This window comes from Penicillium cosmopolitanum (assembly GCF_028827165.1).
Source record: "Penicillium cosmopolitanum strain IBT 29677 chromosome Unknown utg000009l:1.0-9042332.0:1.0-9050551.0, whole genome shotgun sequence".
Classification (NCBI taxonomy): domain Eukaryota; kingdom Fungi; phylum Ascomycota; class Eurotiomycetes; order Eurotiales; family Aspergillaceae; genus Penicillium; species Penicillium cosmopolitanum.
In genome coordinates, this window is record NW_026622679.1 from 4,107,003 (window position 1) to 4,123,841 (window position 16,839).

General features: G+C 46.3%; 3 protein-coding genes across 3 annotated transcripts; 2 read left to right on the forward strand and 1 right to left on the reverse strand.

Annotated features, from left to right (window-relative positions):
* Positions 1-2,502: 2,502 nt before the first annotated feature.
* Positions 2,503-7,268, forward strand: N7509_009640 (uncharacterized protein; the record flags this gene model as incomplete). The annotated part of the gene is made up of 2 exons (XM_056634277.1): positions 2,503-4,044; positions 4,089-7,268. 2 exons carry the CDS (start codon positions 2,503-2,505, stop codon positions 7,266-7,268), a joined length of 4,722 nt encoding a protein of 1,573 aa, XP_056484897.1.
* Positions 7,269-10,139: 2,871 nt separating this feature from the next.
* N7509_009641 (zinc-binding alcohol dehydrogenase family protein) lies at positions 10,140-11,240 on the reverse strand (the record flags this gene model as incomplete). Its single annotated transcript, XM_056634278.1, has 2 exons — positions 10,140-10,843; positions 10,898-11,240. 2 exons carry the CDS (start codon positions 11,238-11,240, stop codon positions 10,140-10,142), a joined length of 1,047 nt encoding a protein of 348 aa, XP_056484898.1.
* A 701-nt stretch (positions 11,241-11,941) lies between these two features.
* Positions 11,942-16,687, forward strand: N7509_009642 (uncharacterized protein; the record flags this gene model as incomplete). Its single annotated transcript, XM_056634279.1, has 11 exons — positions 11,942-12,018; positions 12,075-12,673; positions 13,070-13,183; positions 13,252-13,460; positions 14,112-14,584; positions 14,637-15,214; positions 15,639-15,701; positions 15,759-15,912; positions 15,964-16,302; positions 16,359-16,503; positions 16,556-16,687. 11 exons carry the CDS (start codon positions 11,942-11,944, stop codon positions 16,685-16,687), a joined length of 2,883 nt encoding a protein of 960 aa, XP_056484899.1.
* Between the last annotated feature and the right edge of the window lie 152 nt (positions 16,688-16,839).

Sequence of the window (16,839 nt, forward strand, 5' to 3'; positions counted from 1 at the left end):
TATAGATGATATGGGTGAGAATTCTGGAGACTGGGGTGAGAGAGGTGAGGACGGGGTGAGAGTGGGTAAGAACAGGGTAAGAGGGGTGAGAATACCTACTGCGATGTGTAATGGTAGATAATAAAAGCCCGAGGGCGTAAGTCTAGTCTGCCATTCCTAAATCCTTTTTTACCTAGCTACTTAACCGAAGATACTCTCAGATGAAATACCAAAGAAGCTAGACAAGAGACAGGTATATACTACATTATATGGTTTTATCTACGAGTATTAGAGTATACTGGAATACGTAATTAATACTATCTACTATAAGTAGCTTACTCTAGCTATACTCTAAAGAACCTAACTGTCAGAGAAAGGGCGCTACCTCACGATCGGCCAGTCTGTACGGACCATACTGCCCCACGACAGTATGGTCCCCACAGCAGACTGCAACCTACAATAAGAAGAAACCCACGAACTAAACTATCGTACGAATAACCGCAAGTCCTGACTGATTCAGAGAAAACTGTAGTAGATTATAAGATAGTAACTGATATAAGAATAGGGAGATCGCATGATTACTATATAACTATAAGGGTATACTAGAGGGTATATCAGTAGGTTAGTGGAAGGATACAAATTGACCGTAATGTGTAGTGGGGGAATTGCTCCGGTGATATTAGGTGACGTTGTAGGCCTTAGGCCTTACTCTTATTTTGTATATAATGTGACGATGCTCGGATGCTCACAGAGATCAACGTACGGCGTAGCGTACGAAGTAAAGGAAACAGTAGCTGTTCGACGAAAGTAATAGCTTGAGGAGAAGAAGAAGGAAGCTGAGATAGAACTAAGTACATGTAGTTAAATAGGCGTGGATGCCTAAGTGGATGCCATCTACGTCAGGCATCCGCGAATGGTAACAACCCCAGTTCGTTACATATAAGCCTTTAGTGATAGTTATCTTACCACATACCCACCGGTCGGGTCAATGTTATCGTTCATTATTGTAGATTCGTTTCTCTGTCCTCGCAAGCGACAGCAGAATCTAGCAATGATGCGCCATGGGAGCCAACTGTAGGAATTCCAACATTCACACCATGGTTGAGGAGTAGCTTGTTAATATCTAACTTTTCAATAGTAGAAATGCTCACCATTTCGCTTTAAAAGTGTGCGGCGTTGGAAAAGCAGAACTAGCCAAGGCTCAAAGTTTATCCTTGGTATTCACGCTGTTATTTGCCTCGTCTTGTTTGTGTTGTTTGATCTATTTGTGCCCAATCAATATCTTGCGTGTGCCTCACTCAACAGGATTAGCGCGAAAGTGGTATTGAGCGAGGCTGAATGATATCTGCCCCGCATTTCTGAGCCCCTGAGACAGTTATCAGCAACATCCACACCGACTCCACCACAGCGGATTCCTTATACCGAGTCAAAGTATCTTAGAAGCAACAATAGTTCGCCCGATCGTGATGTCTAACCCAAAAGACTATACGGTTGGCTGGATTTGCGCCATCACCACCGAATATGTAGCCGCCCAAGCTTTCCTCGATGAAAAGCACGACGCACCAGAATATCTGGCTCCCAACAGCAAAAATGACTACACCTTGGGAAGAATCGGGAAGCATAACGTGGTTGTTGCGGTTCTACCTATGGGCGAATATGGGACATCCTCAGCAGCACGAGTTGCAGAGGATATGATGCATAGCTTTCCGAACATCCGAATTGGTCTGATGGTCGGCATTGGTGGCGGGGCGCCAAGTGAAAAGCATGATATCCGCCTTGGGGACATTGTGGTTAGCATTCCATCCAACGGACAAGGGGGGGGTGCTCCAGTATGACTTTGGAAGAATGATCCAGGATCGATGCTTCTCACCAACAGGGTTTTTGGACCAGCCACCCACGATTCTTCGCGCAGCAGTGAATGGCCTTCAAGCCCAGTACGAAAGTGAAGGGCACCATCTGGAAGCTGAAGTCAAAAGGGTCCTTGAGCGTAAACCTCGATTACAGAGAAAGTATAGGCGACCGGACCCTACGAGTGACCGGCTATACCAAAGCCATATTATACATTCTTCGGACATTTCATCCAGTTGTGGTCCCAGTTGTGGAGATGATCTAAATGACTTAGTGCTGCGAGATTCACGCTCTGAAGAAGACGATAACCCGATGATCCACTATGGGCTCATTGCATCGGCCAACCAGCTGATGAAGGATGCAATGATTCGAGATGAATTTGCCATGGAAAAGAATATTCTGTGCTTTGAAATGGAAGCAGCGGGCTTACTGAATCACTTTCCTTGCCTTGTGATTCGTGGCATCTGTGACTACGCGGACTCACACAAAAACAAAGACTGGCAAGGTTATGCAGCGATGGTGGCCGCGGCATACTCCAAGAATCTCCTCTACCGAATTCTTCCCCAACAGGTTGAGAAAGAGACAAGAATCCTGAATGCCCTGAAGCCGCTGTTTGCCACCATAGTCAAGGCCACGGACCATGTGGCTCAATTTACGGACCGTATTAACCAAAACATGGATTATGACAAGTTATCTATTGCACACGGAGCTGAGCTTGGGTCTTACATGGATCGGCATGAAGATGAATGTCTTTCAGGCACTAGGACTGAGCTCCTTGAAGAAATTGCGCAATGGGCTGAGTCTCCGCAAGGAAAACTTATATTTTGGTTGAATGGTATGGCGGGGACAGGGAAATCCACAATATCCCGAACAGTGGCAAAATCATTGAAAAATGACAAGTTGCTAGGAGCAAGCTTCTTCTTCAAGAGGGGCGAAGGAGATCGAGGCAATGCAATGAAATTTTTCCCAACAATTACTGAACAATTGGTCCGCAGGCTTCCGGAAATGATGCTATCTATCCAGAAAGTAATCCATGAAGACCCCAGAATCTCGGAGAACTCGCCGATGGACCAGTTTGATAAGCTTCTGCTTCGACCTCTCTTAGAATTGAGACTATCCGGTCATGCGATCCCTCCAATTGTGATAGTAATTGACGCATTGGACGAATGTGAAGGGGATAAGGATATACGATTAATAGTCCAACTGCTGTCACAACTGCATAGGCCAACTGCTGTTCGCATTCGGCTATTCTTGACAAGCAGGCCTGAATTGCCGATTCGTCTCGGCTTTTCAGAGATCGCCAATAATGTCTATCAGGATCTAGCTCTCCATGAGATCCCTGAAAGGGTGACAGAACACGACATAGATTTATTCCTGAGGGACCGATTTGCAAAGATCGGGCACGACAGAAAAGTTTCTCGAAACTGGCCCAGCGATGGCATAATCCAAGCCTTGGTTAAAATGGCAGTTCCATTGTTCATTTCCGCCGCTACAGTGTGTCTACAAATTGAAAAATCAAGACTGGAGCCTGTTATGCACCTTGAAAAACTACTAGAAGACCAATCTAGATATGTTACAAGAATGGACAAGACCTATCTGCCAATTCTCATGAGGTTTGTCGATGACCAAAACCACCATGACTGGGAGCAAGAACAACTATTGCGTGAGTTCCAGGATATTGTCGGTATCATCATCATACTTGCCGTTCCACTCTCTATCAACACGCTTTCTCAATTCATCGGGACAGGAAAGGACATTATCAACAATCTGTTGGATTCATTCCAATCTGTTCTCAGCGTACCCGATGACCATGATCGTCCAGTCAGGACTTTACATCTCTCTTTTCGAGATTTTCTCCTTAACACTACGAGTATATTTCGTGTGGAAAAGTCAAAGAAACACAGTGAAATTTGCGCATACTGTCTCAAAACCATGCAAAGGCACCTGAAAAACAATATCTGCAATCTAGATAACCCAGGGACTTCTAGGGCAGAAATTGACCCTCAATCCATCCGCCAGTGTTTGCCTGAAGAATTGCAATACTCTTGTCGTTTTTGGGCGTATCATCTGACTCAAGGCAAAGAATCCCTCAACAGAATGGGTGAGGTATTCTCGTTCCTTCAAAAGCACTTCCTGCACTGGTTGGAGGCGATGATTCTGTTAGGTCTTATGTCAGACGTGGTAGAGACTCTTAACGTCCTGCAGACGGTTATCTCAGTGAGTGCGGTAGACAATCATATGATTTAGACTAACCGACGCAGGGCGACTCTCATCCGGCAATTTGTGATTTCCTACGTGATGCAAGGCGCTTTGTTCTCAAAAATCGTCAGATAACTGATGAGGTGCCTTTGCAGCTTTATTATTCGGGATTGCTATTTACACCACTAACGGCAATCATTCGCAGAGAGTTCAAAAAAGACTTCCCTACTTTTATAGAGCAGTTAACGCAGATTGAAAAAAGGTGGAGTCCAGAATTACAGGCTCTAGAGGGCCATTCATCTGCGGTTATCTCGGTAAATTTCTCGCCCGACAGCCAGCTGTTGGCGTCTGGCTCCGATGATAAGACCATCCGGCTTTGGAATATGGCGACTGGCACCTTACAACAGACTCTTCAGGGCCATTCAGATGGTGTCACAACAGTAGCCTTCTCACCCGACTGCCAGGTACTGGCATCTGGCTCCTTTGATAGCACTATCCGGCTCTGGGATACATTGACTGGTACCTTGCAGCAGACTCTCCGGGCCCATTCAGATTTAATTTCCTCGGTAACCTTCTCACCTAATGGCCGACTGTTGGCATCTGCTTCCTTTGATACAACAGTCCGACTCTGGGATACCATAACTGGTGCCCTAGAATATACTATTAACGCTCACTCATATTGGGTTCGGTGGGCTGCCTTCTCTCCTGATAGCCGGCTGCTAGCATCTGGCTCTGAGGATCTGACTATCTGTCTCTGGAATATAGTTACTGGTACTTTACAGGACACTCTCAAAGGTCATTCCCGTCCAGTTCGGTCAGTGGCCTTCTCTCCTGATGGCCAACTTCTAGCTTCTGGCTCTGAAGATAAGACTATCTGTCTCTGGGATATAGCTACTGGTACCTTACGGAATACTCTCAAATGCTACTCTAGTCTGGTTCGGTCGGTGGTATTCTCACCCAGTGGCCAGATTCTGGCGTCTGGTTTTGATGATAAGACTGTCCGGCTTTGGAATACTACGACTGGTATCCCAGAATATACTTTTAAAGGCCATTCAGGTCCAGTTACCTCAGTGGCCTTTTCTCCTGATGGCCAGCTGCTGGCGTCTGGTTCCGATGATAAGACCATCCGGCTTTGGGATATGGCGACTGGTAATTCACAACAGTCTACTGAGGATCATTATTCACATTCTGTCAATTCGGTAGCCTTCTCACCAGACAGCCAATTGCTGGCGTCTGGATCCTTTGATATGAAAGTCAGGCTCTGGGACACAGCGACTGGGTGTCTGCTGCTAAGTCTCAAGGGGCATTCTCATAAGGTTTCCTCAGTTGCCTTCTCACCAGATGGTCAGCTGTTAGCATCTGGTTCCTTTGATAGGACCGTCCGGCTCTGGGATACGAAAACTGGTGTATTACGGCACACTCTCAAGATTCATTCGGTTTGGGTTCTGTCAGTAGCATTCTCACCTGATGGCTGGCTTCTAGCATCTGGATCTGAGGATCGGACTATCTGTCTCTGGGATATAGTTACTGGTACTTTACAGGACACTCTCAAAGGTCATTCTCGTCCGGTACGATCAGTAGCCTTCTCTCCTAATGGCCGACTGTTAGCGTCTGGCTCTGTGGATGCAACTGTCCGGCTCTGGGATACTGCGACTGGTACTCTGAAAAATACTTTGAGAGGCCATTCAGATTCAGTTACCTCAGTGGCCTTTTCTCCTGATGGCCAGCTGCTGGCGTCTGGCTCCGATGATAAGACCGTCCGATTTTGGGATACAGCTACCGGCACCTTACAGCGGGCTTCTAATGTAGAAGATGGTTTCACCAGCCTCGAATTTTCTGAAGATGGTTCATACCTAAAGACGAATCTGGGGCCTCTTGATATTCAGTTTATGTGTGGCGGTCATCCTTCAAATACACCTCATATGAATTTGAGCATCTTCATCAAACAGAGGCAGTGGATAACATTAAACGGCAAAAGGCTACTGTGGCTTCCCAATGAGGCTCGGCCCACCTGTTCCGCGGTAGATGGTGGTATGCTTGCCCTAGGACATGTATCAGGGCGGATTTCCTTCATACGAGTTCATTTGGCATCTTCGAAGCATGAGAAGATCGTACGAACGCAGCTCAATGAGGGTGACAACGTGAATGTTCAAGGTGGAGCGCATGAAAATGCGCTACACGCCGCTTCATTGAAAGGAAGTGAAAAGGTGGTGCAGGTGCTACTTGATCGGGGAGCCAACGTCGACACGCAAGGTGGACAGTACGGTAGCGCTCTCCAGGCCGCATCATTCCGGGGCCACGAGAAAGTGGTGCAAATGCTACTTGATCGGGGAGCCAACGTCGATACGCAAGGTGGACAGTACGGTAGCGCTCTCCAGGCCGCATCATTCCGGGGCCACGAGAAAGTGGTGCAAATGCTACTTGATCGGGGAGCCAATGTCGACACGCAAGGTGGACAGTACAGTAGCGCTCTCCAGGCTGCATCATTCCGGGGCCACGAGAAAGTGGTGCAAATGCTACGTGATCGGGGAGCCAACGTCGACACACAAGTTGGACAGTACGGAAACACACTTCAAGTAGCATTCTCTGGAGGCCATAATGAGAGTGAGCGGACGTTGCTTTGGCGAGACACTTACGAGGCTATGGCGGAGCAGAGAGACAGGCAAACATATCAACCAGGGAAGCCACGAGACATATTTGAAGCCTTCAGTATTCTTCAACGCTGCGGACGTCAGAGGCTACCGAAGCACATAATTTCGCTTATTCTGGATTTTGCTAGATATTGGTTGCTTTCCAAGGTCACTAGGAAGGACCTCATCAGTATCGTCGCAAGGGACTGCAAAGACAAGCCACCATATCTGACGTCTGAACCTATTCAAAGCTTTAATACTCACGTTCGGGAGATCAAAGTCATCATTTGGAGTCACGACCAAGGCTTCAGCTCTTATCCCGAGGATCATGGGACGTTTAAAAACAGTTGGACATGGTTTGAGCTTGAAATTGAAAGGCCACCAAAGAGCCTACGCTTTGAAGATCCTGTAGCGACAAATATGCACGCATGCAAAGAGTTCCAATGTCATATGAAAGTCTTTAGTGGTGAAGGATCTGACGAGGCCAATGGCTTGATAAAAACACTCCAAACTGGTGATAGAGTGTCAATCATTCCGATGGCCCGTTTCCCTGGTTGGAGAAACTACGTGCGAGAAGCCTCCATTGAGGTATATAGTACATGTCTACGGTAGTCATTTGCAGCATCAACGACAGAATGGCAAATCAGAATTTGATCGAAATAATTGAAGCAAAATTAGAAGCAGAATCCACGGTTTCTCCCTCCTATACTTGGCTCTTACGATAGAGGCTTATACTCAGATTTCTCATGCTTTTGGATGATGATAGTATGGAAATAAGTCAACAAATGCTCCCAGATGCTGTGATCTCATATCCAATTGACTAATTTTGTAAGTGGTTTTCTTGCTGTTTCCCTTTGGCTGTGTGTCAAAGCAGCATCATCCTGCTCACCCGGGGGGATATTTACGGGAGAATTGTTTGAGCAGAAGCCACATTAGCAGCAGAAATCCCGGCGTGATAATCATTTAACCCCTGCATCTGAGATAGGAGACACTGGTATCAAGCTAAAGCAAATTCTATGACATTTAAATCTTTCGCAAACATTTCTTACTGTCCCTTAACGCCGTTTGCTTTTGTATTAGCGGAATGCCCAATATCTCTCACCTAGAGGCTGACTCGTTGAGCCCCAACCCATTGAAACTTAGATTGTGAAAGAGAAAATCTTTGAAATCAAATAGTGTTGTGGGAGAACTGCTACTGTTACGTTATGTAGTGACCCGAAAAATCTGGCCGCGGTTCAGTTTCGCCTCATGTAGATGCTTTCGATCAACCTCGGATAAAAACCGACAAACACATCTCTTGTCGAAACTGTTTCTCATTTAATATGTTCTCCTATTCTTTGTTTGGTGTCAGTTTTACGATTCCCTTCCGACGCATGCACCGCTACTAGGTGTTGGTGTGGTATCGCTACGATTGACCCGTCTGCATACCAGACTGCCATCACACATTTCCCTCTTCAATGGTTGGAATCAAGAACATCAAGATTCAAATCATTAAAATGGACTTGCTGAGAAGGAAATAATGGAATAGCGGATCGGAAATTTCATGGAATGGAAATGGAACCCGTTAAAGCAACTCATTTAAATCCGATTCAGTTACGCAAGTACCTCCTTACGCCTAGGTTACATCACGTGATGAGTACAATATAATATAACTAGCAGTCAGCAATCTGATAAGGTTCTATAGGGCTAGATTGTATTGCTGTTTTGGATGGTTAGCTAAATGATCAAAGCTGGATGTCTCAACGATTACCTACAGTGAATCCGCATCGCAATTTTTATGATATATCAGTTGTAGGATCGAAGAACATGGCAATCATTAGACCTAGTCCTGTTATGACGGCCTTTGCTAGGCTACTTCCCGGCTAAGAAAGACAAACCGGACTGTAAGGAATAGAGATGAATAGAATTCATGTAGTGTTGACGAAAAGTATTAAAGCCGAGGAAAACGGAATAGAGGGAAGCTCTCGTAACTGCTATGGTACAAATGGGAGACGGTTGTGGGTAACGCCAGGCAACATCCAGTGCGTTACACCTGGGCACCGGACAGGGAATTAGGAAATATATCTCAGGCTGTACATATCTTCTTACCTATCTTATCAATTGAACTTTCGTACTACCACAGAGCTTCCATGGAGACCAAAAAGAACCTATCAGAGCCTAGGGTAGATTACCTCACTCATAGTTTAAGGCTACGCAAATATTTCTTGCTACACAGGTTATTTTGCTGGAAATCCAGTTTTACTATTCAGGTTTGTCTTGCACTAACTTGCCACATGAAAATAGAGACGCGTGTTCTCAAACCATCGCGACATTCTACCACGACTTAGCATAATTCAGAAAGCGACGAAAGTCAGGTTATTCAACCTTCCAAGTTATGCAAAATGCCCCAAAACTAGGCGCTCGAGCTAGTTCTAAAAAAGGTAGCCTAACTTAAGTTAATTCACTTTGGACTAGTGAAGTGCTTCAGCTATAGGAGAGTTTTCAAATTGTATTTATTCGCATCGGAGCACGCCACTCGTTTCTGCACCTCTTATTCGGTCAGAATCTTCACTGCATCCTGGGAAAAGAGAGAACCAAGACTAGACCAGACGATCGTAGTGGCCATGGTGAATCTATTTGCCGTCATCAGCTCCGATAAGGATCAGTTCGGATCGCCAAGAAAAAGCAAAAGCAGTGGCGGTTCAGAAAGTTTAGCCGAGGGGCTGAAGGAGTTGAGCGGCGAGGGCACTAAACCCAACGAATCCAAAAAAAGGGTAAACACGGAGATACAACAGCGGGGATTCGCATGTGGTGACCGACCACCTACCTAACTGACTGGTCAAGTTATATCGCTTGCTGGTTCATTACTTGGCGATTGTCTAGTTATTTAACTATTGAAAGATGGGAATGCTCGATGGCAGTCTGCGCACTGCAGACAAAGGGAGAGAAGCAAGAGAGACAACACCACACCCGCAGGGTGCACGTATCGTAGAGAGTATATAATCACCACTATACTAGTCTACTAGTATGCAATCAGACACAAAAAATGTCCTATTGGCTGCTGCATTATAAATAAAAGATGTTCCTGTGCCCTCCAGCGACCCAAGTGTCAAGCCTAACCGCTGCGTGTAAACGTAAGTGTTCCCCGAAAACAACTCCTGCCACGAGTTCTGGAGCAGTTTCGTCCTCCAGTGTGTTATGATCCAAAAATCAGATTAAACAGCAAGCAATGTCCTATATATCATCTTTATGAAATAAACTTGGTTCTTCATGTAGACAATGCGGGAACTAATTCCAATGATGCAGTTTGATTCCTGATCTGCACCCTCATATCACACCAGGATTGTTAGTACAGTCCACTGTATTGGGATAAACTATTAGACCATATAACTGGTGGTTATTGTAAGATACACAAGTACCGCAGAGACATGGAGGAGCAGTGACTGAGCAATCTCTCATTCGTTAAGTCACAATACCTCGCGACTAAGTAGAGTACTTTACTATTTAACTGCCAATAGGCGTGTCATCAACTCGATATATAATCTTTGAAGCGCTGATCTTTCCTTCCTTCAACTGGAGCAGTCCATCCTCAACCGACTTCAAGCCATTTGGGAGCAACACATAAGGCTGACCGAGGATCTTTCCTTGGGAAAGCCATCGACTCACAAGTCGGAATAGGGCGTAGGCGAAGTCCACATCTTCGGCACAGTCATGATTCCAGAAAGGTGTTGGTTGCCCATGCACAGTGCCAAAGAATGTTATCCCAATAGAAATACCAGACGGAATAGATGTATAATCCAAGCGAGGCAGATAGACAGCGATTCGACTGCCTTGGGGCTCCAAAACGTTCACCAAGTGATTCCAGCTGTCACCATTGTTGATTGCGTCGACAGCGTGAAAGCATTTTTTCCCATCAAGAGCGGCCTTAAGATCATTGACAACATCACCCTTTCTGTAGTCCACAAAGTCTGTCACTATACCAAGTGACTCAATGTACTCTCCACCGGACCCACAGACAGCGATAAGCTTGTCGAATCGTCCCAAACTCGCCAACTTAAGGGTGAAACTGCCAATGGAAGAGGCCCCACCATAGACGATAAGCGGCGGCTGGATTTGAGCGTTGTCCGGGGAAGTAGGAAATGGAATTTTCAGCCGTTGGTATAAACCCAAAGCTGCCGTACAAAGTGAAAACGGAATGGTACAAGCTTCTAATTATCCCTGGATTAGAAACACCAAAGAGACGTGGCGAATTCATGACGAACCTTCAAATGATATGTTCGGTGGGATCAAGAAGCAAGTATTCACAGGGGCTGTGGCATACTCTGCGTACGTCCCGTTTTCCGTTTGCATCGGATGAGCTGCGGCAACGCGGTCCCCCTTTCGGAATTCATAGACATTGGTGCCGACCGCTTCGACCACGCCTGACATTTCATTGCCCTGATTGATTTCAACACCGGGAATCAGATGGTCAGGGGCCTTCCAGTCGCGTGGATTGCTCGCACAGAAAATGACTTTGACTAAAACTTCATCCGGACCGGGCTGGGGAATTGGAACGCGAACAAGTTCGCATCGGAGAGGGTGGGCCTTAACAACCACCGAATTCATTTTGAGGTAGAAGTCTGGAAAAACGAAGTGGGGCGCAAAGAATCATGAAAAAAAAGTGCTTCTGATGTACGGTACTTATATCTGAGCCGAACTTGCGAAGGGGATTGAGGCATGGGGTTGACCCCGCTAAGGTGGCCATCCGACCCGCGGGCCAAAGGGAAGCACTGATGTCAGAATAAATCGGAAAGATAGGGCGGCAGTCGGACTTGGGTTGCTTGGACAATTGGGTGACTAGTCAAATTAGTCTGTGATCAAAGTTATAATTCCGATTATGCTGGAGACGAGACCGCTATTCCGCATTTTGAGATGCCCGGGCATTTTCCAATGAGTTATACAGTCAATCAACATCTTTCATTTCGACCTTCTTGCGCAGTTCGCAGCTACTCACTTCTTTGTCCAGGTTCTTTCGAAGCTTTTGCGCCCGTTCTTTGAATGATTGCCCTTGTGCGGTGGTCAGCCGCCGGATGAAGTACCCCGGATAGATTCAGCGTAGATGTTAAGGTTGCTATCGAGTCTCTATCCGATTGGCTGCAGTTCGGGTAGATGCTTCCCCAATCAACACCGGATAGAATACTTGATTGCCAACTACCTGCGTTACAATCCACGCGTCTATCGGCATGTTTGCCGATCGAGGGAATCTTTTATAAAGGTCCAAGTCCATCTTTCAGCTGAGTTAAAAATCTAAATTCTAATCTGCCAACATGGCGCACATCATCCACCCAAACAAGCAGAAACTAATAGATCGCGCGCGCGAATTTTTCGCGGAGGTTGAAGATCTGTAAGAGAATGTATCTGTGTTGGTCCATGATTATTTTTCTGACGCCTAGGACATAGGACTCCCGGTAAAGAACTGGAGGAAAGACTGAACCGCGATTATGGACCAGGGAATCCTTACTACGACGAGTTCTGTACTTTGATAAGACAAGGTCTGGCCAATGAGGAAGGTTGGGTCGCTACAGATGAAATCGACGGCTCAAAGTATCGTCGCACTCGGATTTGTACACCGACCGAAATGAATCGCTACTTCAGCATCACCACAGTATATATGGAGAGCGAAGAAGTGTACCGTGGACAATATCACCTTCACCCATACGGAGAGATAAATTGTGTTGTTCAAGTGGATGATACAGCCGAATTAAAGAGGAATGTCCGGCTGGCAAGGAGCGGGTTGGACATCACCAGGCCCAGGGACCCATCACTATCCGGAAGTCCGCGGGGGCGCCCTCGTGGCTTTATTTTTCTTGCCAGCAGGTCGTATTTCGTACAAAAGAGCACAACCAGGGGATGCACAACCCGTCGCTATTTAAGCAGCAGCCGGGCTTTTTCGGCCTCGTTGTTCTTTGATTCCGTGATATTCAAGGAGGACGGCCGGGGCGACATCGCGATTTCGATGAGGGTGCTACAGGGCTTAGGACCTAAGCTTTTGTTGTGGGGTGAGAAAGTTTGAATTTGGGGCCGGTGTTCCGATGATGTGGGGATGTATTACAAATCAGACTATATATCTTGAGTTTGTGGCGAATAAATCAATCAATCACCTTTTTGCCTCAGCGTTGTCACCCGGTGGATAATCTGGTCAGCTATCGATCCGAAAGTTGCCTTCTCGGCATAAGGCCATCGAACCTGTAATATGCCTCGTCGAAAAGTTTCGGAGCAAAATCGAAGACGTATCACGAAAGCCTGCTTGTATTGCCAGACTAGCAAACAAAAATGTGACGGTTTACTTCCCTGTGGCCAATGCACCAGGCGGGATCGAGCAACTGCTTGCAACTACTCTCCATATGAACGATCTTATGGCCGTCAACGAAGTCGCCAAAAAAAACGATCTCTAGAAGCGGCAGACCCTCCTGGACTCAGCAAAAATGAGATCGATCTGGATCCTGGCGTGACGCGTATTGCCATACCGAAATTACCTCACGACTTCTACGACACCAAGGGAAAGCCAGGTATGCGCAAAATTCACTTGTGTAGCCCATTTGAATACATGGCTTGTCTAATACTTCCATGTTTTTAGTATATTTGGGGAACTGTGCTGCGCTTTCCTTTCTCCAAAACATCCAAGACATGATCCAGAACGAAGAAGATTTATCGAACCTGACAGCCGATGTTGCTTCTCTCTCGCGTCTCGAGGAGCTGCCCGCCAGCATGAGCGAGAACGTGTTAGATTTTCAAGATGCAGATGGCGACGACTTGGAATCACTGATAGATGTGTTTTTCACATCGGTATTTTCCATACTACCAATACTCCTCCCGAAGAGATTATTAATACTTCGAGCAGACTTGTGGAATATTGGATATTTTCAACCGATCATATGTGGAAGGCTTACTCAGGTGTTGGACAGAGAGGATCCTGCCAGTGACGAGTGGCTGTGCAGCAGTCCTGTATCTCGTGCTTGCGTACGCTGCGCAAGCTCGTTGTGATTCTACAACAGACCTGCATCGTTCTGAAGTTTATTTCAATCGTGGTCGTCAAATCGCACTGCTTGACCTAACCAATGACCCCAAAATGGAAACAGTACAAGCTTTCCTTTTGATCAGCTTGTACATGCTTGGTTGTTCCCGACGCAATGGAGCTCATTTAAATTTAGGAATTGCAATCAGCGCAGCAAGATCGCTCGGATACCATCATTCTGCGTCCAAGACCGACAATGATCGAGACGAGCAGATAAAGTGCGTATACGAATGTTGACATTGGTCAAGAAAGTCATGCTAAAGAAACAAACATTACATAGCCGACGTATATGGAGGACATTGTGCTACCATGACCTGTTTTTCTGTGCAATGATGGGACGAACGCCGTCAACCACGGCAGCCGAGTCAACAGATATGAATGGACCGAGACCTGACTCATATCACCCTGACTTTTGCCAACAGCTTGGGCTGTTAGAATCAGCGCGAGCATTTTCGATAATGAAACGGACAGTAATTGAAATATACACAAAGCAGTCGGTACCTTTGGGTTTGCTTCAGTATATTGCGAGAGAGCTAGAGGAAATGCGTAGCAACGTTCCTGCCGAAATTCGTCGGCTGGCTTTTCAACAGTCTTCCGACCACTCGTGCCCTCACCATCATCAAAACGCCCTCAGAAATGCCAGTGTTGCCTGCAATTATTCTTTCAGCATGATGCTACTTACCCGGCCATTCCTTATTGCCTGTCTCCGCGGCAAACATTGTGAGCGGTCGGCGAGCGATGCAACTGCGAGTGAGCCCGATTTTAAAGAATCGCAAACATACCCAGATATCGTTCGAGGCGCTCTGAGTTGTATTGAAGCCGCCATCAAAACAGTTCAGTTGCTTCATGAACTTCTTGTAGCAGGCATGCTCTTCAATAATATGCCTCTTGTGATGTAAGTAGCCGACCAAATCACACTAACCGTCGTTTAGCTAACTTGGGGACAGAGCATGGGTATTTGTTTCAGCATTGACGACCTGTGCCGCCTACTTTGGGCAGCTTGGGGACACAAGAGATTGTGAGCTTGCAATCCACCGGGCCAGTCAGCTTTTACAACACTTTACGAAGAACAGCCCACAGGCCAAACAGTATGACATTATACTAAAGCAATTATCGAAGGCCGCCATGATCTTTAATAATGGCTTGAATCAGCGTAGACCTGCTGACAGGAGCATCATGATGTCAGACATATTTGGACTCGATCCGCAAGATCGACATGAGATTGCAGGCACTAATGATTTATCTACTGCTGTTAATCAGTACACGGAGGACCACGAGAGAACTTTCTCACGCCCGGAAAGTGCTGCGATGATTGCCACGTCTCCGCTTGCCGAGCATGAAGGACATGACACTGGCTATTTAGCGAGGATTCTAGGTTCTCTGCCTTCAAACGACATTTCATCCCTGTCTGGGGGCGGGAACAGCACCGGTTACATCGTTTCCGACGATCGCTCTACACCCAATTGTTACGATTTTGATGAATTTGCCGGAACCCAGCCATCTCTGGACCTTCTAAATACCGCCAGTATTTGGGAAATCAATTGGGATGGAGTGCTTCTTTAACTTATTGCGAGACGATGTACAGCCAACCTCTCTCAATGTCTCTCTGGTGGATAGTACAATGTGAATATTTCCCCATATTTGGCCATTTTCAGCCCTCTAAAAGTTCAGATAGCGTTCCAAGTTTGGGAAATAGCCCAAGAGGCGCGTTGTCCGGATAGAATGCTTCTGCCTTTCCGATTCCATTTCTGGTCAACACCAAGGGGATAAACCATTCTCGTTGCCGAAGCTTATGTTGGCTCTAGTAACTTATACATTTCAGAATGTTGAGGGATTCTTTCCCCCTTATTCCTTTACTCTTACGCTCGGCTAGACTCAGGGCTGTGCGAGATTCAATAGTAGCCAATTCGATCTCTGAAGATAGATGTGTCTGTCTAACCTTGAACTAGATTACTCCGGGAAGTCAACGGGAAAGCTTGATTGGAGGACATTTATTGTGTTCGTTGCTCTTCGTAAGTTTGCTGGCAGACCTTGGCCACCGGAAATCTCCTAACAACAATTTTGGGAAGAATCCGCCGCTCCTTTCGTCGCCCTTCTTCTATCACCACCAGAAAAGGTACAGCGAGCCGATGGTAAAAGGGTGAAGACAGCCGAAAGAACTAGTACGGTTCAGGAGGTGAAAGAAGTTTTGAAGGTCCTTACCCGGAAAGACTTCCTCCTCGTGTAAGTATTCCAGTGCCATTTTGGTGGTAATAACTAACCAAGACTTGATAGCGTTCCGTTCTTCTTCTACGCCACATTTCTACTCTCCTATGCCGGATCATATCTATTTCTTTACTTCAGTGTTCGTGCCCGAGCGCTCGCTTCACTTGTCTCGGCACTTGCACAAATAACGGCCAATATTTTCTTTGGCAGTTTTCTCGACTGGCGACGGTTTACACTAAATCAAAGGGCACGGTATTCATATATCTTTATCATGGCGCTCTTCGGCGGAACCTGGATATGGGGTACAGTTGTTCAACACGGGTATGAAATTAATACACCCGCGCTCGACTGGGTTGATCATGGGTTTGGTCGAGGCTGGGCATTCTATCTTATGATGCAAGTAAACTTGTATGCATCCTCTCTTCTTAATTCTGGTTAGCAATTGGGCTAATTTTGAGATATAGTGCTTTGGCATACAACTACGGATATTGGCTCGCGGGCTATATTGCCAAGGACCCTGCTGAAATTGTTCGCTTGACATCAACTGTCCGTGCTGTCGAAGCTGCTGGGGGAGCTGTTGCATCTGGAATTAGCTCAACACATGCGCCAGTAAGTCACTTATCAATTCGAGTCGTATTTTCTTCTAATTGGGTGACAATAGCTTATTGCCGCATTGAGTGTTAACTTTGGATTGTGGGGTCTCGCCGTGATACCGACATATTTTGTCGCTCGAAAGGTTGGCCTTGCCAGGGAGGAAGCCGTTGTTGAGGCAGTGACAATCCCTTCGGATTAGGGGCGGAGGAGCAAATGAAAATATTGTCAAATTGAGTGAATTCTCAAGCAATATACCACTGAAAAGCCTTGCTTCTGCACCAGGGCCATTTGTTCAGGCCCTCGAGTTACATCAAACGGAAGAAAATCTTGTGTCAATTGCACCACAGCCGC